Source organism: Asterias rubens, unplaced genomic scaffold, assembly GCF_902459465.1.
Source record: "Asterias rubens unplaced genomic scaffold, eAstRub1.3, whole genome shotgun sequence".
Taxonomy (NCBI): domain Eukaryota; kingdom Metazoa; phylum Echinodermata; class Asteroidea; order Forcipulatida; family Asteriidae; genus Asterias; species Asterias rubens.
In genome coordinates, this window is record NW_022985714.1 from 77408 (window position 1) to 102418 (window position 25011).

Here is a 25011-nt window from a genome sequence, read left to right on the forward strand (position 1 = left end):
CGATTGAGCTCAAATTTTCACAGGGTTGTTATTTTATGCATATGTTGAGATACACCAACTGTGAAGGCTAGTCTTTGACAATTACCAATAGTGTCCACTGCCTTTAAAGGTATGTTTACCACCCACGGTATTATGTTGTCACATTGGGAAGTATCCAGTCAAAGGTCAATTAATTCGTGACATACCATCATTTTGGTAACCGTCGAAAAAAACATCGATGCCGGGTCTTCGATCTTATCAAATAATGTGTTTGAAAATTGTCTTGTTGTATTATACTAAAATACTTGGCTTTAAACCAGCAACAATAATCCCAATGGAGGGGGGGGGATGATTAAAAATTTGACGTACAAAAATAATATAATAACATAAGAAGGGGCAATACAGAACTAATGAAAATGCCGAAAGCCATGCTTTCATGTTTATTTATTATTTAGATTTCGCAATGGCTTTAGGCAATGATGGAAAAAACATTGAAGAATTTTTCAAGGAGGTGTGAATTGTTGGTTTAAAGCTGTGATGGGCTTGAATTTCAACTTTTATGTTGAAATAGTTGGGATTCTACCGGATATTTGGTACTTAGTAGCAAGAAGGTCAGAAGCGTGGCGTCTAACAAACACCCACCCCCCCCCCCCCCCCCCACAAAAAGTGGATATACTGAACAAGTCATCAGCGTATTCTATACTATTTGAACATTCGGGATCAGGTTGATGGCAACCATATTGAGTTTTACGTGTGCCCATTTTTGTTTCTTCAAATACTTTACCTTTAGGCATTGCATACATTTGGTTGTTTAACCGTTGGAGTGTTTTAATCATATACATAAATGTAGTTGTCATACAATAAAACCAACCTAAGAAAATTTTCATTTCAAAAGGTGATTGTGTTAGTGATAGTTGTATTGTGAACATCTTTACATTTATATAGGTTTAAAACAATCGAACGGTAAAAAAACCCCAAGTGTAAAACACTACCTTGCCTTTAAGATTCACTATTAGGTAAAGAAACTACATATGTACAGATCGAGAATTGCTCGTGCATATATTGCAACATGTAAGAGAATATATTGCCTGTAATTATTGCATATACAGAATATTATTGTTGCCACTCTTTGGGCACGTACGGAGATACAAGCAGGGCATATCACACATCAGTGTAAAGGATAACATTGAAATATAATTGCAGCAACTGTTGAACACCTGCACCAAAGCGTTAAACTATCACCCGGGCTAACTATAAAACCCACAACATCAGAGATAACTAAGCGCTATCAATCAAATGAACCAATCCTATCGTTTTGTTTAACCTCATGGGTATAGAAGATGTTGAATATTGTTATATTATTGCTTTTCTATTTGGAATCCCTGCGCTATGACACCTGTAGGTGACAGCACCAAATCAAAATTTTAGTTAATTATTTATTTTTGCTAATACATTTCTGTATAGTCTAGCCGCACATCAATGCAAACTCTCAGGGGGGAAAACTTGTCTGGGGGGGGGGGTATTTATCGATATCCGCAGACCCTCAGACGAGAACGCTGAGGAAGATGTGAAAGTTTTGAACAACGCTTTGTCATTGCTGCTATCAGATACAGTCACCGTAGATGTTTAGTGACATTTTATCATTATACTTGCAGGGTTTTATATCTCGGGTTAGATTTGCAATTTGCTATTAACCTATGGGCGTACTCAATTCAGTTCAGTATAATTTATTTGTCAATTAAAAAGATAAAAACGGAGAAATAAAAAATGGTAAATTCATAGCCTGTGCTGAACAGTGCGTACATTATGCTGAAGGCCTGCCTTTGATAGCAAACTAATTTACCCACCACCCCCCTCCATCAACTTGTAAGACCTCGTAGTATACACTCCACTTGTTTACCAAGAAACTTGCTACAGACATTCGAGGAGAGAGTGCAATTTATAAATTTACAATTTACAAATCTCGCGAGAGCTCAGGGGATTGTCTCGATATCTGGTGAACTAAAACCTCACTGGATTACTTGGGTACAAAAACAAAAGAATTTCATAAAGTGTTGATGAACTTTGGCTACAAATTCTTGGAATTTCAGCAAACAGAATTGAAACGAGAGAACTTGAGCTGCCGTGGCATTAGACTTGATTCAAGTCCCGTGTTCATGCGAGAGGTCCCTAAGCATATCCGACGTCAAAATGTAGCTATTGCGCGGCCGCGCGGCACGGCACAGGTTGGGGGAGTTTGTTGACGTTAAAAGGACTCTCACGGGATTGTGACTTGAGTAAAAAAAAAACCTATAAACTCCCACTATGTTTTGTAATTTAATGATGTAATAAGCTTTAACGAATACAAGTTTTATTAACACCAATTACATATTAAAGACAATCTGATAAATTTCACTTGCACTTAATAAAAAAAGAGAACACTATAAAAAGAAAAGCCTGTTGATTTATTAGTGGGTAATGACGTACGCTTTCGCTATCATACGGTTAATTTCTTGCGATCTTTGGTGTTCTTGTCACCATGGTAGCATAGGGGTGTACATGTATACAGTTCAGAGATAGCTAGGGTGTGAAAATGGAGGTGGGGCGATTGGAGTGAAGGGGGGGGGGTTAAACTGAATGAATGTTATTTAAATTTATTTTGTTGAATATTATATATACAAAATCACAAAACTGCCATCATCAAAATCGACTAGCAGCCACTGGGTCCGGGGGGGGGGGGGGGCTGACCAATTTCGGGGTCATTTAGACCAATTTTCCGACTCCTATACGGCATACAGCATTGGGTCTGGCCCCAATGGAATTTGGATCCAGGTTAATTCTTTACAGTCAGTGAGGTTTAACTTGAAATGATAATTTGAAGTTTCAGCTAAAGTAAACTGTAAAACTAATCTAATTAGCTCTTGCAATTGTTGTTTATTCACCACAATAAAATGATATAATCATGTAATGGAATTTTTTTCTAAGAGGGGCATTCCATTTTAATGACAGTATTTTTTCATTTTCCTGCACAGCCACTGCTCATTTTACATTATTTGCAGAAATGAAATAAATAAATAAATAGACAAGAAACTATGTAAAGAAAAAAAAAACAATTACAGGAAAAAGTAACAGAACTCGTTCTTTTAACATTACAAAGTTTTCACAGGTAACCAAACGTCGCAAGGCTGTTAAAATTACTTGCGCAAAAATACACAGTGAGTGACACTACAGTGCCCTCCCTTAAGAAGTTGACTGAGGTTTCGTCTTGGGCAATCTTATCTATAGATAGATCTTCGCAGAAACCTTTGACTCAATAAGAGGATCTTACAAGTTACAGAGGAGTTTGAAATAATTGCTGGAGGAGGGGGGGAGGGTGGCAAAAATAAAATGCTGAGGTTATTCTCACAATATTTTATTACGGTTGTACGCGGTTCATTCTATTTTTAGATTTGCTAAGAGTTGCTCGTAATCCTCTGTTCTTTAGTGTACGCAGTGTTGGGAGTCTAATAGTCACACACTGAGGGTACTTCGGGGGAGGGACTGAGAGAGGCTAGTCTAATAACAGGGAAGCGACTGCATGTCGTTATCAGTTAATAATGCGAGATTTGTTTTTGCGATTGCGTCTAATCCCTAACAAAAGTGCGTTGTATAAGTCAGGAAGCCTTGGCGCATTCATTATGACGCGTGAACGTGGGTTTGTACTCTTGCGACCTGTTGAACCCGTTTGCTTAACGGTAAGCACATTTTCGTGCTTACTGGGCCGAAAAAATGGCTGAGGTGCAAGCGTATTTCAGAGGTTAGCAGAAAATAAGGCGGCCGTGTTATTGCGCGTACATCGCATTGTGACGTCATTTGTTTTTGTTTAGCATCTTTTCGTGTGCTTACGGTTAGCAGCGCTATAAAATGGAAATCGCTTTAGTAGTAAGCACAAAATCGACCCATAAGCAGCTCTATGAAATTGAGTTCTGGTGTTTTCCAGTTACACTGTCGTTAGCATAAACATATCTAACGTTACGCTCCAGGCCATGTAGATTTTTTCTTTTCATAAGGGCAACTGCTTGTTGTCTTTTAGAAGAAATGAATTGAAGAAAGGCACTGCCACTTTGGAAAATGCTAAACTTCTTGTTTTTCTATACCTGTGGTTTTAATTATTGTAAAGGCACAATCCCGCCATCCCGCAATAATAACATTTGTTTTAAAGCAAGTTTCCAGACACAAGGCCTAAAAGCCACTTCAAGGTGTGGGCAACAATACATTTCTCAGGGGCTGTTGCCACCTACTCTATAGGGCTGAAACAGGGTTACTCCCTTTATAGTCCATACGGATGTAGGGGTATCTAACTGGTGCTCTTTCTGAGCTGCCTTTAGGCATACTCCAACCTCTCTGCAAGACGACTCAAGACATCTTTATGCATAGGAGAGTTTTCTCTACTTCGTGATGTCAAATGATCAACTCGAGAGGACATAATTATGCAGAGATAATGGAATATTCTTCTACCGAAGAAAGCCCTGGATCAATGTGTAATCAATATAAACACGCATCAATCTGGATATACAGGGAACAAGACTTAGTTTAGCATTACCGGTCACGTTTATACGGGGTTGGTTTCAATGCGTGGGTAGAGGGGGTTCATCAATTATTGTGACTGACAACCGACTACCCCCCCCCCCACCCCCGCCCCTATACGATCTTGTTTGTTGTCTAATGCAAGACGTGTTTTGTGTTGAGCAGGTTTCGGCAGCACTGTATGGTCGAGAGCGTGTGTTCAATAATGTATGATACAGACAACTTTACCCAAAAAGAGTCTTAGATTGACACATTTCTTGGTCATTATTGACACAGATTCAGGGCCAAACTGACCAAGAAATCGGTAAGCCCCCTAAAGAGGACCCTAATCTAGGTCAATCTAGTGTGTTTATTAGCACAGTGTATCGCTGTTGGTTGGAGATAGACTGATAGACAAAAGAAGAACAAAAAAGTAGAAGCAAATACCAAGTTGGGCAATGAATATATTATGGGTATCCAAAGGCTAAATAAAAGATATATTTAGAACTCCGGGGCTGTTTTTATTTGTAAAAGACCACCAACATATTTCCATTTGGGTAGAAACACATGAATTGAAATGAATTTATCGTGTTTGAAGTCAAGATGGTTGGATGAAGCATCGACCGACGGGAAAATGTGACCTTTGAGACAATCAGCATGAATTGTCAATTTGTCCGCTAATTGCGCCTCTCGAGAATCGTCTCGTGAAGGAGAAAAAGCTGCGAGAGAAAGCGCGATCTGACCAACATAGACGTGTGTATAAACAGCTAACAGACCGTTCACTCCTTGCTTTATCACACACATTGATAAATGAGGACATCCATCAATAGATGGATTGAGTCATCGACTGCCATTATGGTAGAAACGCTACACGGACACGCGCACGTTTTTGCGCACAAAGAACAGCTATCGTCCAATTATTTGCTTCCATTGACCCAAGTGAGGGACCCCCAGTGACGTCACATGCAAGAGGTCTTATGTGCTCGATGCGTGGGTTTAACCTATTGAAGTTTTTCTTCCACATCTAAACCTGACATTTCTGCATCATCAATTCTCTACAATCTACAGGCCTACGGGTCACACTGCTTGACACTTTTGATATGGCCCGAAAGTCAAACAAGAATGATCTAAATTAAATCAACATATGTACAACTTAACATATATGCCTATAATTATATAGACACCACTCATCCAAAGGTTCCCTTTAAATATACCCATTAATTATTAAAAAGGAAGTCAATATTTGGAGATCTTGTTAAGATGTCCAGGTTGTCCAAGTTTTTTGTTTCAGATTCCGAAGTGAGAAAACTAATCAATCATGCCAGGTCTAACGTCAGCAGTCCAAACGCAGTATGTCCCTGCTGCTGGCATACTTTATGTCAATGAAGTCATTTTCAATTTCAAGTGTAAAATTCTTAAAAGCGAAAGTATACAGGCCTATACAAACATATCTATGTTTTAAAATGTTTAATGAATAGGGTAGATGGCCTTAGCTTTCGATCCAATCCGGACCTTCTTCAGAGGCATAAAACAAGTACAAACAAATACATATCCATTTATAGAAAAAGAGAGGGGGAAAGGGATTAAGGAAAGGATCCAGAAAGAAGCGGGAAAATAACAGCCAATCAAAGTTCCTATTTCAGAAACAATATTGGTGGCTAAGAACCAATGGGAGTGAAGTGGCGAGGACAAAGGATGTTTAGAATGAAAGGAAGGGTTACTGGACCATAAAAGTGGTAAAAGTATTGTTCGACAACAATGCAGGGAGACATGAAAGGGTAGGATTAGAGAGCAAGTTGCATCATGATGCAACTAACAATGGTCAGAATTAATAAGAATAGCAAGATCAGCAAGATCAAAGGTATGATGATTTTAAAAATAGGTATGAGGGACCTGTGGAAAAAAGGGGGGGGGGGTTACTTACATCAGATAGTTACAGTGATGAATTTATAAAAACAACTTTAAACTAGGTTAATTTATACTTTATGTACAGAATATATACAACATATAAGTTCTTAGGCAGAAGTGAAGTGGAGGGTAATGAGAAGTTATTTAACACCAGTGTTTATGTTAAGTCCAAAGGGTTTGACTGTCTTGAGTTGGTGAATCCAGTGTGATTCTCTATTCTTGCGGTGTGTGTCATCACCATTGCAAGCTTCAATCACCAGAAGTTCAACATCAATGACACTATGATATGATATGTTTTAAAATGTTAATGAATAGGGTAGATGGCCTTAGCTTTCGATCCAATCCGGACCTTCTTCAGAGGCATAAAACAAGTACAAACAAATACATATCCATTTATAGAAAAAGAGGGGGAAAGGGATTAAGGAAAGGATCCAGAAAGAAGCGGGAAAATAACAGCCAATCAAAGTTCCTATTTCAGAAACAATATTGGTGGCTAAGAACCAATGGGAGTGAAGTGGCGAGGACAAAGGATGTTTAGAATGAAAGGAAGGGTTACTGGACCATAAAAGTGGTAAAAGTATTGTTCGACAACAATGCAGGGAGACATGAAAGGGTAGGATTAGAGAGCAAGTTGCATCATGATGCAACTAACAATGGTCAGAATTAATAAGAATAGCAAGATCAGCAAGATCAAAGGTATGATGATTTTAAAAATAGGTATGAGGGACCTGTGGAAAAAAGGGGGGGGGGGTTACTTACATCAGATAGTTACAGTGATGAATTTATAAAAACAACTTTAAACTAGGTTAATTTATACTTTATGTACAGAATATATACAACATATAAGTTCTTAGGCAGAAGTGAAGTGGAGGGTAATGAGAAGTTATTTAACACCAGTGTTTATGTTAAGTCCAAAGGGTTTGACTGTCTTGAGTTGGTGAATCCAGTGTGATTCTCTATTCTTGCGGTGTGTGTCATCACCATTGCAAGCTTCAATCACCAGAAGTTCAACATCAATGACACTATGATATGATATGTTTTAAAATGTTGATAAAAACATTTATCAAATGCGCTCATGACAATTGCATGAAACTAATTACAATACGCCTTTTAAAGATGACATTTGAGCAGTTTCTTGAAAACATGAATAGCTCTGTATAACCATGGAGCTACTACATTGTGTATGGGGAAAAATGCAATATCAATTATTCCACTATTCCACATGAAATTATGGGAATTGGAGCATGAATGCAGACGCGCTATATAAGCAATGAATATTTAAACTCTACATGGCTAAAATGAAATGTTCGTCCTAATTGGTAAATGTTGAAACCCAGTGATCCATTTACATGTATTATTAAGTCCGCAGTCGTGCCTACATGCACGTTACCATGTTTTCCCGTAACATGTCCAAAGTTTAACTTTCTAATTTATAGACCGTCATCAGGCTGTCGCCATCTTGGTTATATTCCCCGGGTATCCAATAACAGTAATTCATGCTAGTACTCATTTTATAACAAGGAAACAGACTATTTCTCCTTCTAACCTCGGTTTAAATACATATTTGAATGGGAGCATATATCAAGATGGCTGCACCAAAGGTAAATGATAGAACATGGGAGGTAGACAATCATGTTTTCATGCCCAGCTGGGGCGATGTGGAGGGGCTTTCTTTTCCCTCGACGTTTCGATGAGTTTACTTTCATCATCTTCAGGGGTGTGTTTTCGCGGTCGTAACCAATAACTGATGTGTCGGTCAATGGCCAGCGATCACCCAATGGCAAATTCAACTGCAACAGTTGTAATTAGTTTTTACCGTGAAAACGCACCCCATGAGACGTCCACTATAGAATTACAAATTAATGTCTCCAGTATTTTTTCTGAGCTTAATTTTCACACAACAAGGTGATCTAAAAAAATACACTTTAAATAATTTCCCCTGTGCATTGCCCCGAGGCTTAATTAGCCTCGGCGTATGCTCCGTTGGGCTTTATGCTTTGGCTTATGCTAGACACTCCGTAAATGACATGCCACAATTGCAAGTAGTGTGTGACATGTCGACTAAATGAGACGAATGTATAGACGGCTTTTTATAAAGAAGTTGACATATAATTTCACTAAGGTTAGTATCCAGAACTGGTTGATTAACTATAGTAGGACCCATGGTGAACAAATGAAGGAACTGCTAAATAAACTGCATTGAAAAACCAATGGACAACTGGTACAACTGGCTGGAAGTGGAAAACCAGTGGACAACACTGGTCTGGTTGGAACAGGTTGGAAGTGGAAAACTATATAGTGGACAGTGGTTGAACTGGTTTGAAGTGGAAAACCAGTGGACAACTGGTCTGGTTGGAACAGGTTGGAAGTGGAAAACTAGTGGACAGTGGTTGAACTGGTTTGAAGTGGAAAACCAGTGGACAACTGGTCTGGTTGGAACAGGTTGGAAGTGGAAAACTAGTGGACAGTGGTTGAACTGGTTGGAAGTGGAAAACCAGTGGACAACTGGTCTGGTTGAACTGTTGAGAACTATAGTTGACAACTGGTTGTGAACTGGTTAGAAGTGGAAAACCAGTGGATAAATGGTCTGGTTGAACCGGTTAGAAGTGGAAAATCAGTAGACAAGGTCTGGTTGGAACTGGTTTGAAGTGGAAAAGTAGTGGGCAATTACTGATTGAACTGTTCGGATGTGAAAATGGACAACTTGTTGAACTGGTTAAGAAGTGGGAAAACCAGTGGAAAACTGGTCTGGTTGGAACTGGTTGGAAGTGGAAAACCTGTGGACAACTGGTTGAATGGAAAACTGCAATGGAAAACTAGTTGACAGCTGGAAGAACTGAAAGAAAAACTGAAAAACCAGTGGACAACTGCAATGGAAAACTAGTAAAGGACAACTGGTAGAATTGCTCGATACACTGTAATGGAACACCATTGAGTATGGAATGGGAAAACCAGTGGACAAATGGTGGAACTGGTCTAAAAACTGCAAAGAAAACCCAGTGGACAGTTGGTGGAAAATGTCGATAATCTGCAAGGGAAATCGAGTGAACAATAACTGGTTTGGAAAACACAAGTGGATTTTGGGGAAAGGGGTAATTTCTGACCCAAATTTGAATAACCTTCAGGCCTGAAGTAGCCGCACTGATTACTGTTAATCATCAGTCCATGATGTACTCAGGTGCATAGATTGATTGTTCCATCCAGTCTCCTTGGTTCAAGGTATTTAATTATCCTGAGTGTTTTCAAGTTAATGATTGTCTCCCATTCTATATACACACCCTGGCTTAAAGGCACTGGACCCGTTTGGTAATTGTCAAAGACCAGTATTTTCACTTGGTGTATCACAACATAATGATTAAAATAACAAACCTGTGAAAATGTCATCGAATTTGCAAAAGAAAAACATGTGCATTACTTTGTGTGCTTTCAGATGCATAATAAAAAGCTTTTAGAAGCCTTTTATTATTGGAGTGGGAAATAATTACCTCTTGCTCCAAAAATTATGTTATTTCATAGGGAGACGTTTCTCACAATGTTTTATACTATCAACCGCTCTCCATTGCTCGTTACCAAGTAAGGTTTTATTCTGCCAATTTTAGTGTCCAGTGCCTTTAAAGGGTTTTCATACCTAGTTGTTTTCGGCCATGACATAAATCACTCACTGTGAACGATGATGTATGTAACATCAGCTTCATTAGTCGTCAAGCTTTTGGGAAAAAGATTCGAAGTGAAAATCACAAAAGCAATGTTTTCAGGAGAGTCACGCGTGCATGTACATGCATGTATACGTGTAAATACGTTGTACGTGCTGAATTTTAATTAATTTTCGCCTCCTAAGACGAACATTATTATCGTGACATTGTTTTCTATCTTTCTATCATCATAATCTTCAAACCTTGTAAGTTTAATGTAAACCTGTGGACATTGTATAATGCGTTACAAAAAGTACACAGACCCTTTAAAGGTAGGGTCATGGAATGGTTTGTCTCCAAAAATTAGTGACCATTAAAACTTTCTCGGCAAGGAGCACTGCAGCTGATGAAATAAACTATTTTGAGAAAGGATTCCCTTAATTCAGACTAATATGGTTTTGGGTTTTTCCTTCCAATAACATTTCATCTGAATACAATTCACGCATGAATCCTTACTCAGATTCCTGAGGGTATGGTGTCCGTTCGCGAATGGTGAAGCCAGAGACGACAGACAGGAATAATTGAAAGAGGAGTAAATGAAGGCTGATTGAGTGAGGACAAATTCAGTCGGCAACAGGAAAACGAGATGACGGGACGAGGCCAATGAGACACTTGGGACCTTTTCGAAACCCCGCTCATCTGCACCAGATTCGGCTCAGGCTATAATTTGGCCCCGCTGCTTCGACACTTGCACATGCTTTGCGTATACGTGTTCAGGGCTTCAGACGATAGGATGGAGCTTGAAGCCGAATCCAAAGCCTTGGTTTCGATAAGGGCCTGACAATGCAGACACTTTAGGTTGGGCATGAAGCATGAGGGAGGGGAACAATCAAAACATCATCAGGACAAACAAAATCAAAGAAGATTGCCTTGATGAAAGGAAAGCTCTGACACGATGAGAAAGACGGACGACTCCTTTGAAGGAGGTTGTAAAGTGGTTGATCACTAATGGGATTGCGCAATGGACCAATTACCAGACATAACGGTGAACAGATTGGATAAAGACATATTGCAAGACATCACCTTGTTAATCCTACATGGTCATAATAGGTCTCATAATTCAACACATAGCTATATATAGACGCATGGAGTACCTCCATGATATGCCTATCTTGCAGGAAAATACTGACAGCGCATAGGGACCTATACCTCTCGGTAATATGCGCTTTATAAAAATGGTTAAATTTATTGTTGTTAATATGTATGGTTTATGTTCGTTTCAAATTTAAAGAAAACAGCTCCATGGGGAAGGTTACGAACAGGGCAGAGCGGGGAACAAGCTAAAACATTCCGAGCCAAGATTTATAACTTTTTGCCAACTGGGTCAGATGTGGGGCCAGTGGCCCATGTCCGAGTCACTCTGACCCGAAACAGTCGTCTCAAACTGACGCAGAATCGGAGTCAATCTGTTTGACCAGTTTCCCTATACCAGCTTGCATGACCCAGAATAGGTCAGGCGTCCGTGACCTGGAATACTGGTCAATCCCTCATATGAGCCGAGAGAAAATGGTGTTTTTATCAGCCGAGTAACGGTGACCTTGATTTTTTACATTAAGCAACCTGACTATAAACGGGTCATATCTGATATGAGCCGAGATAATTTAGAGTAGTAAACGAACTTCAAGATACAATACTAAACACAACACTTTAAATATACAACACAAAAGGACTATCCCTTGGAAAAACAGTGTCACTTTATAGAAAGCTTGGATGGTATCAAATTTCTGTTCAGCATAATTTGTTTTTGCTTAGTAAATAGTTTGTGCTTATGAAATTTTGCCCCGATTTGCAGGTGGTTTGGTACACGGTGTGATGGGTCTCCATTAATGCCTGCAATGTGTTAAATGGAATCTTATAGTGACAACGATGAGTTCAATCCCCGTTGTAAAACCTTGATGTGATTCCTGGACTTTCTGTATTTTTGTTTCTTTTTCTGGTTTATTCATATTTAAAACACGAGATGCATGCGGCTATACACAAGAATGCGGCCACTTTACAAGAATTAAAAGTTTGTACATACCAGTAACAAAGACTAAAAAACTAAAATTACAACAACGTAGCACAAAAAAAAGCACAATAGTAAAAAACTTATTTTTTGTGTGTTTAATTGAAGGCAGCTCATCCAGGAAAATTGTTTTAGACTTTATGTATCTATCACTTTTGCACTTGGTTACAACTAGTGTGGGTCGTTAGGGCCTATACTGAGTATTCTTGATGATTTCATATTGGTTGGGTACTGTCCACAGTCTGCTTTTTTTGTTTGAAGGTTTTTCTTCGTCACCTAAGTCAATGACCAGAGCTGACCACAACATTGTAATTATTTCACTTCATCTCAAGACTCCATCTCCATTTCCTCCTCATCGATGATGACATTTGATATCTTAAGATTCTGTACGTAGTCATTTTGTACGGACTCTCCTCCAGATTCTCAGATGCAACTGATAAAAGTGCTTATATTAGCCAGAATCTGAGGGTCGAGGGCATCATCTCATATCTGCATTAAGACATCGATGGTGTCTCCTCATCCTTTAATTATCTTTCAAGATCTCAAAAGGTCCTTCAGATTTATCGTTAAAGACAGTGGACACTATTGGTAATTGTAAAATACCATACTTCTCACTTGGTGTATCTCATCTTATACATAAAATAACAAACCTGTGAAAATTTGAGCTCAATCGGTCGTATAAGTTGCGAGATAATAATGACAGATAAATCACCCTTGTCACACGGAGTTGTGTGCTTTCAGATGCTTGACTTCGAGACCTCAAATTCTAAACTTGAGGTCTCGAAATCAAATTCGTGGAAAATTTCTTCTTTCTCGAAAACTACTCCACTTCAGAGGGAGCCGTTTCTCACAGTGTTTTATACTATCAACAGCTCTCTATTACTCGATACCAAGTAAGGTTTTATGCTAATAAAATGTTTGAGTAATTACCAATAGTGTCCACTGCCTTTAATCATTGTTGATACCACTCATCTGGATAAAACAAATTACCATGAGGTCGTTTTTACAATTTGGAAACAGTTTGCTTCATATAGGAAAAGTAATTCTTTCTTAATTATTTTTTAAATCTAAATTAATCTAAATTGTATATCATGTAGCATTTTAGGTATTATACATGATTGGTAGAGCTGACAAAAAAATCGTAGACACTGTTCATGTTTTGTGTGATCAACGGCAATTATACATAAAAACTCTGTGACTATGTGGGCTTTGTGAGAGTCAGGTTAAAATAGTAAAAGCCATGCACAAATTTACAGCTTGTAAATATTGTTCTTAATTTAATTTGTAACAACCAAACTCAGTTGTTACGTTGTAATTAATCTTTTAAATTCCCTTTGATTAGTTATGACTTTATTTCAGAGGAAAATATTTTACAGACAAAATGGTTCTCGTATGAACTTGATCAGTAATCTTTCGGACTAAAATCAAACATATAAATGTACGTTGTTTATCCTACCGATCCTATAAAATACAAATTTCTGTGAACACTTTAAATTTCTTCATGAGGAAACTGTAACTATGATTCCCATTACCATTTTGTGCGCGTATAAAAGCTATAATCACTTGTTTTTTCTTGGGTTATTCATTTGATGATTTTAGGCAGTTTTCAAAGAGGCATCCGCAGTTTTATACCAGGCAACAGATCACCGAGCCTACATCCGAGAGATGACAATTCTTGTCCCGCAGACCTGGGGATTCCGCCCGGCCTACATGCCCGGTTTTATAGAGAGCTTCCGCACCGCCAATATTGTCCTAAACACGGCAAGCGGTACCGATATTCCGGCCCAGCCCTTCGTCAAACAGCCCGGGAGCTGCGGGGAGGAAGGGGCGTATCTTCACATGACCAGTGAGGTGTTCTCCGGAGGTATGGAAGAGGCCTTGGGGAATCTCTGTGAGTATTTTTCCCTCCTCTCTATAGGGTGTGTGCTCAAGGGAAAGGGGAGATTAGTTTCTTGAATGTGCTAATTATATCATCGAGAAGACTATACAGCATTTAGTATCTCTTGGTATTAGTAATCACCAGAATCAAATGTAACCTCAATAGGGTGTTACAACAACACAAAGTTAATTGTGTTGGGATTTGAACAAACCATGGTGTAAATTTCGATTATTTTTTTTTGTAATGAGTCGACAGCAACCATGGTCTTAATTTTAACACCCCAGTTGTTGCAGTGTGATCGTGCCTTATTATTGATTGTGTTAATGTGTACCGAGCCAACTTTCATTTATGTTAAAATTGTATCATTTTAATAGATTTAAAAATCAAAATTTAACACCAAAATAATTATGTCCACTTTGGCAACAATCTAATTTATAAACAGGATGTATTAGTCTTTAAAATTACATCAAAAATTCAATCCGATTTACAGACGTCATGCAAAAGCCGGTGAGTTTCACGTCCATCAATTTCCTCAGACAACTTTGTTTTTTTTACTGCCTGTGTCAAAAGACGATAATTTACGGTACCGACAATTCGATTTGACAAGATGAGTGTTCGGTAACATTTGCTAAATTCGTTCGCAGTTCTTAAAGGATCAGTACAGAATTGGTAAGAAAAAAACTAGTCTTAGATCACAGATTTACATCAAACTTGAGTTCTACTAATGATGATGACAGTAGAAAACATCACTTGAAATATTTTTTTCTGAAATTTCATATTGGATGAGAAACTTAATTCCTGTTTTGAGTTTTTCGCTCAGTGAGCAATTTATAAAATAAAAAAAATGAATCGATGTCGTGCAAAATGTGCAATCGGTTTTTCAATATTTTCTCGTGACCCAGATGGCCGATCGATCTCAAACTTCGACATATTTGTCGGTTTATGTATGGTGGATTAAATAAAGTGATAACACTTTCAGCAACGTTTTTGTAAGAAAAGAACAATTCTGTATTGTTTCGTTAAAGGCACTGGACACTATTGGTAATTACTCAAAATAATTATTAGCATAAAACTTTTCTTGGTGACGAGTAATGGGGAGAGGTTGATGGTATAAAACATTGGAGCAACAGCTCCCTCTGAAGTGCCATTAGTTTTCGAGAAAGAAGTAATTTTCCACAAATTTGATTTCGAGACCTCAGATTTAGAACTTGAGGTCTCGAAATCAAGCATCTAAACGCACACAACTTCGTGTGACAAGGGTGTTTTTTTTTCTTGCATTATTATCTCGCAAGTTCGATGACCGATTGAGCTCAAATTTCCACAGGTTTGTTGAGATACACCAACTGTGGAGGCTAGTCTTTAACAATTACCAATAGTGTCCACTGCCTTTAAACACACAGTGCAGAATGCAAACCCTTGACAACTCAATCAGAATTAGTAATTGGAAACAAAGTCCTATAACCCATGGGCCATGGGATGTAAATTGGTTTGATGTAAACACGTCCTCTGCCATGAGGTCAGTCCCCCTACAGTGAATTACTTAAAAAGGATGGAGTAAAAGTGGTTTACACAATATTTCCAAGATCTGAGTTTTAAGAAACCCGAATATAAACTTATTATTCACAAATCTCTAGACATCGAGTGCTGAAATAAAGCAACATGAAGTTTATCCGACTTTTAAGAACAAAAATCTGAGTCAGTTTTTCTTACAATCTTATCAAATGTTTCAGCTTTTACTTTTTAAAGTTGCCATTACATATGAACTGGAATTGACATTTTGTGATGAAATATTAAAAATCATTGTGTTTGGTGCACGAAAAAAAGTCACCTTAAGCTCCCCATGCTAAAAGGCATTTCGAGATTACCCCTTTCCAGAAACAATCTCAACTCCTTAGGATTATGCAGCACCGGTGGGGCAGGAGATGGTGGTGTGTGCCCCCCCCCCCCCCCGGAGGATACAAACTTATTCTGATAGCGCCCTCTCTTGAGTCATCCTTACCCTGCCCGTGTTAATTTCCAATGGGGGACCGATTCTCCAGCGAACAGAATTCCCTGGGACACCGGCAACCAAAGTGAAGCGCGCAGAATTGTGGATACTGTGTTGTTGCCAATAAGACATTTTTTAGATATGGCAGACACATTACTATAACAATGTAAGGTTTGGGTTAGTCTGTCTGTATACACCCAAACCACACAGTGCACTCCTATGGTGCCACAGTGGCCACCATACCTCAAAAAGGCTGATGCCCTAGTCCCCCTTTATACACAATCGATGGCCAGACTAGACCACGTATTCTCGTTACTTGCTCACGTTTGCTGTCGCTGGGGGCGTGATACATGATACGCTTAGCAATTAGTCCCAATCCAAATCCGATTTGTCGGCACATCTTGTGTGACAAGTCGCTACAGGCGGTTTAACGGTTACTGTAACATTATTATTTGTTTTTCACAAGTACAATAAAGCTACTCGATTCCAAACTTCCAAGTCACGTTTATTTATTTGTTTACCTATTTTTCCGTCGAAAATAATGTGTACATCTTTTCCTGAAATACAATTTCAGATACTTTTTTTATGTAAATTAAGTAGAAACAGTTTCTATAGTAATGATTGCGGGGCACATGTTACAAATCTCATTCTGTGACAAGTGTTGGCTCTGGGACGAGCCTTTGGTGACAGCTCGACGTTTCGAGTAATGTACTTTGCTTGTCTTCAGGAGATATTACCTATAGACAATGTTGATATTACTGGAACTGTCATTACATTTATCTGGTGAAAACACTAGAATGCTTTCTAGTGTGAACCAGAATCTGGATATTAAAATTGTATTCTCAACGCTCTATTTTGAGCCAAACGAGAAGAGAACACGATGAAGAAGTTTCAGTTTTAGATGTGGGAAGAAAACCCAGAGAAAATTATTCCAGAGAAAACCCACGCAGTCAAGTAGGGACTGAAAACCTAATCCACATAGTACCCCGGTGAGATACGAACCGGTGTCCCAGAGGAGGAAAGCGAGGTAAGACACCAACCACTACACCATTTATCATACGATACATGTTCTGGGTTCTTTTTATAATAATATATCAACCCAATAGACAGTAAGGCGGTCTCTGCTTTGGAGATATGTAAAAAGGTGTCTGATATAAGATCAATATTTGTTCACCCTCTCCATCCCCACTCTGTCCCCCCCCCCCCATATCTCTACCACACTGCCTTTCGTGCCACCAGCTCGAGCCATAGTACACGAATGGGGTCATCTGCGATGGGGTCTCTACGATGAATACCCCTCCGGACCAGATGATCATTTCTACATATCAAGTACGGGCTCCGTGGAGCCAACCAGGTGCTCCAAGGCAGTCACCGGGGACATCGTGCAGTATTCCCGGCGGGAGAATGAGGGTGAAACTAAACACGATGCCACTGGGCAAATTCAGTGCGACGTCGGCGGGGAGAGTACCGGCCGTCTGCCGGGACCGAAGTGTAGATTTCAACCGCATCTTGAGCAACTGCGAGGTGCAACAGGATCACTGATGTACGCTCATTTCACCAACGAGGTAATGAAAGTTTTAGAGTTATAGCGAATCAAAAAGGTGTATATTATTTAGAGCATTACCAATCAAAGAATTAGTTCCTTAATATATAAACAATAGTTTCCTTTGCTCTGGCTATGTGTTAAGCTGACTAGAACCATTTATAATAGAATGTGATTTGTATGGAGTGTCTGCCGTCAGTTTCGCCAAACTCTTCCTAACTTTAGCGTTAATCTTATCGCCTAGGACGAGTTAAATTCTGTATCCATAGACGTAAGAGCGCATTGAAACCATCCAAGTTAAGACGTGTCTCGGGCTACGATTTATGGAAAAAATAAATAAAGCCAACATTTATTCCTCCCTCTTTATTATGGTATAGATAATAGGGTTTTGCCATAGCAACTCCGATGGTGACCCGGGGTCACTGCACAACACCGAAGCCCCATCTCGGCACAACATTCTATGCAATGGACGCAGCGCCTGGGACGTCATGCTGACGTCACCAGACTTTGTAAATGGCGCAAACCTACCACGAGAGGTCGTCAACACCGAGCCACAAATCAGTGTGAAGAGGCTGTTCAAGAAACGGGCTGTGTTTGTTCTGGATACATCAAGCAGTATGAATGTAAGTGATGAATGAACAATCCGTATTACACAATGTAATTTAGATACGGTTAGGAAGCGATCTGGACCAAGCGAACTGACTGTGTACACAAAAACCCTACTGACAAAAACAAATCATACTTTGTGCTTTTCCATAATCAATCTATTCAGATTGACAATACCAGAGACTTTTGATGTACAGGGTAAACACTCACTGGTGGTACAAACCTATGGGCAAGTCCAGCAACATCGACATTCACTGTACAATCCTACGCGAATGCCCAATGTCCAATATCAAACTAACTTGACTGCCATAGACTTTTGCTGCAAGACCTTGTTGGGGTATGACGTCACAGATGACGTTATTCAAAGTATCTTTTAACCTGCAATTGTTTAATGATCTGCAGAATAATAGCAAATTCGAGAGACTCGTCCGTGCTTGCCGTTACTACATCAACACCGTCTTACCAAAAGGCACCTGGGTTTCACTCATTCAATTTAACTCTACAGCGTCCGTCTTAGCGCCACTCACAGAGATCAGGTAAGAAGTGGATTCTATCCTCCACCCCACAAAGAAATGCAATGCCCTGAGTCAGCGTCCTTGATATCATAGACTGGACCATTCCACATATCTAAGAGGGGGATCAGGTCCCAGAGTTATAGGTTTATTATGATGGACTGGCTAAATATTTGTACTCAGCCACTTCGTGCACAAAGTTGTACAGACATGCAGACCAACCTAAATCTAACCCATTGATATAACGATTTTTTGTTGGGAGGTGTCTTATAACAAGCTGTTCTTGGTTCTGAGCTTCCCACGCCCCCCCCCCCCGAAATAAATATGTTTTGCTTTGAGGATTCAGTACTACCAGTGGAACCTTCCTGTATTTGTATATTATGAGGTTAATCCACACTCAAGGGTTAAGTACAAATATGATTAAATGGTCTATAGCTATTTATTTTCCCATGATATAACATTTTTGTTTGGACACTCTTTCGTGACCACCTCTTTCAAAGTCCCTAAAAATGCAGTGACTCTACAAGTTAAAGTATAGTTTGTCCTGTCATATGATGCCGACACAATCATGTCTACCACAATTAAAAGTGAAAAGGAAGACATGGAAAGAATAATGATAAGGGACGGACAGGGTGTCACCAATCGGAACCTAAGTAAATAATTCAAAATGGTATGATATTATACCATTCATTAAAATAAGTGGTAATAGGCACTTTAGGCATGTCACCAATAGCACGGAGATAATGGCTACAGGTGGGCATGCAAAACAATCAATTAGACTCCAATAAACTTCGAACAAGAAGTAGAGGGAGACGAAACAGAGCATAGCGATGAACCAAGCACATTAAGTGGGATTGATTGGAAACATACAGCTCTGGAGAGAGTGAAATTGAGAATTGATGAAGAAGCTTTCCTCCTGCAGAGGAGTGAAACAGGCTAGAACGAAGAGTCGTCTTTTCTTATTATCACACCCTTTTGTTCTTTGTTAGATTCCAAAGTAGTCGCCAGAGTTTGGTGGACAGGCTACCAACAATGGCCAGAGGAAATGCAAGTATCGGTGCCGGTCTGCTCAAGTCATTAGAGGTACGGTGGAAGGACTATTTTTTTTGTTAAAGCAAAATATGGCCTGAAGTAAATTTTGTTACGTTATCTGTTTTCAAACAAGTTGAAGAAATCATTCAAATCCTCGGACCTCCTGCATAACAGTGTCGATTGAAATATGCACACTGCATCAAGAAAAACATGCAAATAACACACTACAATGTCCAGAATGAGCAGAACATTGTCCAGACTGCGCATATCACGTTAAAATTGCGATTTTAAACAAGCAACTCACATAACACCCACGGCTTTTAAACAAAACTATCAAGTACTTGCGAGATTAATTGTAAAGTTTGAAGCGCAGCAGACCAACTATGGAATCTTCAATTGTTGTCGTAGTTCTAGTTGAGCATGGGCAAAGTTCAAAACAACAATGGATTCACTTTGTGTCAAGGCCCTTCCTCGAAACTGCGGCTTCTTTAAGGCTCCAACTTGGGCTCTATCAGAAATGTTGGTACAGGGATTTAGACTGGCAGATGGAGGATTAAAGCCGGAGCCCAAACTGACCCAAGGTTTCGAAAATGCCTTTAGTCTTCTAACCCCTAGCGACCTCAAAATACTTTCTCATTATCAACCAGGTCCTGTCGACCAACGGCGACTCTCCACAAGGAAGCATCATTTTCGTTTTAAGCGACGGTCTAGAAGACACCCCGCCCTTTCTGAACGACACCATGAATTACGTCACAGCCACAGGCGCCGTCTTGAAAGCCATGGCATACAGCCGGGAGGTATCAGACAACCTCCATCTGCCGAACGACAACGGGGGAGAAGGATTTGTCAAGTCCTTCACTGATGACGAAACTACTGAGGAGCCACCGAGGAAACTGGAGGACGAAGAATACCTCGACACGGACAAGTTTGTAACGGTACAAAAAACAAATTTTAGTTTTGAATTTTTGTTCTCAAACAATTTTGCTCTGAACACATCGACAACTGGCAAACCGATCTATACACACAGGATGCTTGCAAGGTTGTGTCTTGCCCCATGTTGATTGACACCCCTCTAAAGAGGTATGGCACGGTCCAGCTTAGAATATCAAGGCATGAGCTGACCATACAATGTGGTTAGACTAATAAATTGAAATATTTAAACATGTCAAAATGTGCCGACAGCGGCCCTTACTGCAGGGGTTAATAAAGTGTGACATAAACCCCATTTGATGTCATGCGTTCAAAGTTAGCCTGTTTGTCTGTTTCAGATTGCTAGACGTGAAGAGCTCTTACTTGGTAATGCCACGGGTCCGAGCCATGTCTACATTGACAGCAGCGCTGGAAACGAAACAGTGTTCCGATTTACGTGGGAAAAGGGCGAGGCGAAAGCTCTGCTACGGGGGCCCAGCGGAGCCATCTTACAATCTTCCGAGTACATCATGGATACTGACATGGAGTCTAAAGTTGTGGAGATTAGGATTATGGGAAGGGCAGAGGTACATTATCGACACTTACTATATATAGCTTGTGATGCATTTGTGCCTTGAGTGATATGGTTAAAACTACAACTCATGGCGCGAAACTTTGGGGACTTTATGGATTACCAAGGGAGTAATAGTTTAAACGGTAGACCGGATACTAAAAGCAGCAATACTTGTATTATATCAACCTATACATCCTTGACGTATGAGTACCAGACAATGTTGCTGCGGTATAGTATATCTGATCGCTTTGGGTTCAGAAGTACATTGGTTCATTTAGTATTTTGGTTGCTATGGGTAGGCCTACACTACATTGGTTGATAATTGAAATGGCATTAGTACATTGGTTGCTATGGGTACAATACAATGGTTGCTGTGAGTTTAGTACATTGGTTGCTATGTGTATACTACATTGGTTGATAATTGATATGCGTGTAGTACATTGGTTGCTACGGGTGTAGTACATTGGTTGCTACGGGTGTAGTGCTTGTTTGATGTGTGTATAGTGCATCATGTTCGCGTGGCTTTCGATGTAAAAAATAAGACAATAATCACGTGACACACTCAAAAGCAATCAAAGAGCCGGATCTTTGTTAGGAATGTTGTAAACCGAATTATGCAGCTCAAAAAACAACCACAAAACACACATTGACGTCTGGATTAGAGTTGAATTCACTTATTTTCATGTCCAGTTTCTAACATCATCCGGGTTCAAATCCAAGCCTGTTTGATTGCTGATAAAGAAACTTGAGCATATTTCTTGTTGTTTTCAGCCTGGTGAGTGGAGCTATGGTTTATGGAACATGCACAACGAATCACAGACTATGCAAGTACATGTATATTCACGCCAATCGGATCCTGACGTACCACTGTTACGAGCCAGTGCCATCATCCGACAAAACCAGGTTAGTTTTTTAACTTCAAGCTAAGGTTGTGACCAATTCAATTTCAATTCAATTCAAGTCAACACTCAAAATATTACCTAGATAAGCAAAATATAAGCACAGAGGATAGAGGGAAGTAATCTATGTACCCCCCCCCCCCAAAAAAAAGGACAACAACAACAAAAGGAGTGTGGGGCTATTAGATTAAAGACAAACAGGCAACAAGAAAACATTTACTAAAGCAGACTGGTTTGCTATGAGATAAATATGTATATACTATGCAGGGGTTGGCTACAAGGACTTTGTATACTAAAGCCGTTGCCAAAGCCGTCAACTTATTAGTTGCGCGGCAATAGTTTTACAGTATGACACAGTGTACATGTAATAGAGTGATCAATCCTAAAACCTGTTATTTTTGGCTTTGTATGTTGGGTGAGTCTGGTGAGTTGAAAGAGTGAAAACCATTCACAATATTTTCATCATGGTGAACACATTATCCCCAACTTTTGTTGTATTAACCGAAATTGGGTTAATTGCGGGTTGTTCTAAAGATGCCATACACAGTTCGCGAATACGACTTCAATTCAGAGGGAAAATACTCCTCAGAAAAAACGGTGAAACATTTAAAGTAAAGAGGGAAATCTTAACAAATTTCTTGCTCGACGTAATCATCTTTTAATTTGTGTCTAGGTAAACTTCACTGAGAACCAAAGGGTTGTGATCTATGGGGACGTGAAGCAGGGAGAGCTGCCTATCATAAACGCAACGGTGAGGGCGCTAGTACAACTACCCAATACATCGAGAGTGGTCAGTGTAGAGCTGTTTGATCGAGGAACAGGTATGATTGTTTGAAACAATCTACATTTTGTCAGAATCAATTATCTTTTAACTGATATTCAATTAGCATCAGAAGATATGGTTTGAAATGTCCAGACCAAATCGGTCTAATACAACCAACAACAGATGTAAACATAGTTGTACCCGCAATATTTGCTACACTAACTATAGTTTGCCAGTGTGATACACACCAAGCGAACTTCATACATCACTAAGAAGACAAGCTAAAGACGAACCAACACTTCTAAAGATTGTGAAAGGTTGTACCCGCAAGTTTACTACTATAGCTTTGCTGATGAATTACATAATGCAAACAGTCAAAATTCACTTCGAAACAATACGCCCACCAACACTTAAAGACTTTTATATAAAGGTTGTACCTATAATTTGTCTATACTATAACTTTCAACTGGTATACAGTTTTTACAAGTAATGTGGCTAACAGAAATGCAAAAAAGAATTGCGAATTCGGCTTTTCACCCACTTTGAGGAAAACAAAAATAAATAAATAAAATAGTGCCTTACCATGCTCCTTTTCAAGATCCTAATAAACAAACCGATGTTAATTTTTAGGAGCGGATACAACAAGGGATGATGGGATATACTCAGCAAACTTTATGGATTTCGTCGGTGATGGCGTTTACAAGGTCACGCTTCAGGTCAAAAATGAGGTCATGGGTCAAGCCAAGAAAGTGACGTTTCCTCAGGCAATAAGTGGAGTGATGTCGCCAAACTGGAGTATGAATTATTATGTTTCTGTATTATACTATTCCAATAATATACAATTGGGTATCAATCAATTCAAATAAAAGTAAATTTAAATTGTGATAGTTGTGTAAAGACCATCCAAATATAAAAAGGATACTGTCAGATGTCAGAATCTTTTATTGGAAGTCACATGGGAACAAAATGTACAAAACAACATTTTTATTCGAAATAACAAAAAACATACAGCAATCTACAAAATTCAACCTCATGTAGATTGTGGTAAAATTAGTAGTGAACTTTGGAAAACAATTTCTTTTTAAAGCAAGTTTAAGAACCTTTCCGAAGTAGAAGCCTTCAGGACAAACATGGGTCAAGAATCGCGACAAAAAGTCGTTCGACAGGCTATTATCATCTAGACTTTCTCCTGAATGTTTTGCTAATATCAATGAGCCCTAAACTATGATAATAATACATATTAAACAGTTTCATCATGAATCTTCTTGGGAATAAAGAAGCAAAATAACTAGAGTTTCTATTTGGTATCAGATAACACAGAGGAGCCTATCCTGATTGAAGTCGACCCCTTCATGAGGGTGACATCCCCCTCAGAGTTCACCATCGTGTCGTCCCCGTCAGCCGACGAGATGAACGGGGACATCTTCCCTCCATCCAGGGTGACTGATCTAAGAGTATGCTCGGTGTCCAAAGCCAGGGGCATCCTGACATTGCAATGGACAGCCCCTGGGGACGATTTGGACAAAGGAACTGGTACGTCTGCACATTGCATGTCAAGCTTAAAGTTTGTTTGATCAGATGACGAAATAATATGACATTACCAAGATTACTAACTTTAGAAAAGTGTAATTTGAGTTTCAGTTGGTCGTCCTGGAAATCGTTTGGATTGAGCAAGCGCTAACTTTTGATTGAGGTGCATGCTGGTCCAGCTCGCGATCACTAGCTAGACCAGCATGCACCTCATTCCATGCGTAACGCTGTGGCACCAGTATTTTCGATACGGTCTATGAGGAGGCAGGGGGTATCGTCCAAATGTTCCCATACTTTACACACGATTTTCAACCCTCCAAAGAATTCCTAAGATTCCGAAAACAACATGAAGACAATGGGGAGGGGGTACATTATGAAAGAGTCATCTTAGCGATATTACGCATTGTAATACGACCTTTCAGTATAAATTATTCTTGTTTTCTCGACAAACACATATGGCACTGACTTAGCTGTGCACATTATTCACAAATAATTCACAAAGTTTACATGATGGCTTCCCTATTAACATGATTCTTCAATCAACCAACCATCAATCGTCAGGCATGCGTATTGAGCACCATCTTTCTAGTTAAGTATTCCAAGGCGCTTCACCAAATTGAAAGGAGCTCAAATTCGCTAACATAAGTGCAAGTAAGCAGATTCAAAGAG

At 39.4% G+C, this 25011-nt stretch overlaps 1 protein-coding gene across 2 annotated transcripts in view; it reads left to right on the top strand.

The window, feature by feature from the left end:
* Window positions 1–25011, top strand: part of LOC117306309 (calcium-activated chloride channel regulator 3A-1-like) — a 41749-nt gene that overhangs the window by 15837 nt on the left and 901 nt on the right. For both annotated transcript variants that reach the window (XM_033790903.1, XM_033790904.1), the window contains exons 3-13: window positions 13708–13999; window positions 17214–17539; window positions 17895–18140; window positions 18526–18659; window positions 19625–19718; window positions 20315–20602; window positions 20936–21163; window positions 21922–22053; window positions 22723–22870; window positions 23443–23607; window positions 24124–24345. In XM_033790903.1, coding sequence (XP_033646794.1) covers window positions 13708–13999; window positions 17214–17539; window positions 17895–18140; window positions 18526–18659; window positions 19625–19718; window positions 20315–20602; window positions 20936–21163; window positions 21922–22053; window positions 22723–22870; window positions 23443–23607; window positions 24124–24345 — 2275 coding nt within the window. The remainder of the gene's footprint in view (window positions 1–13707; window positions 14000–17213; window positions 17540–17894; window positions 18141–18525; window positions 18660–19624; window positions 19719–20314; window positions 20603–20935; window positions 21164–21921; window positions 22054–22722; window positions 22871–23442; window positions 23608–24123; window positions 24346–25011) is intronic.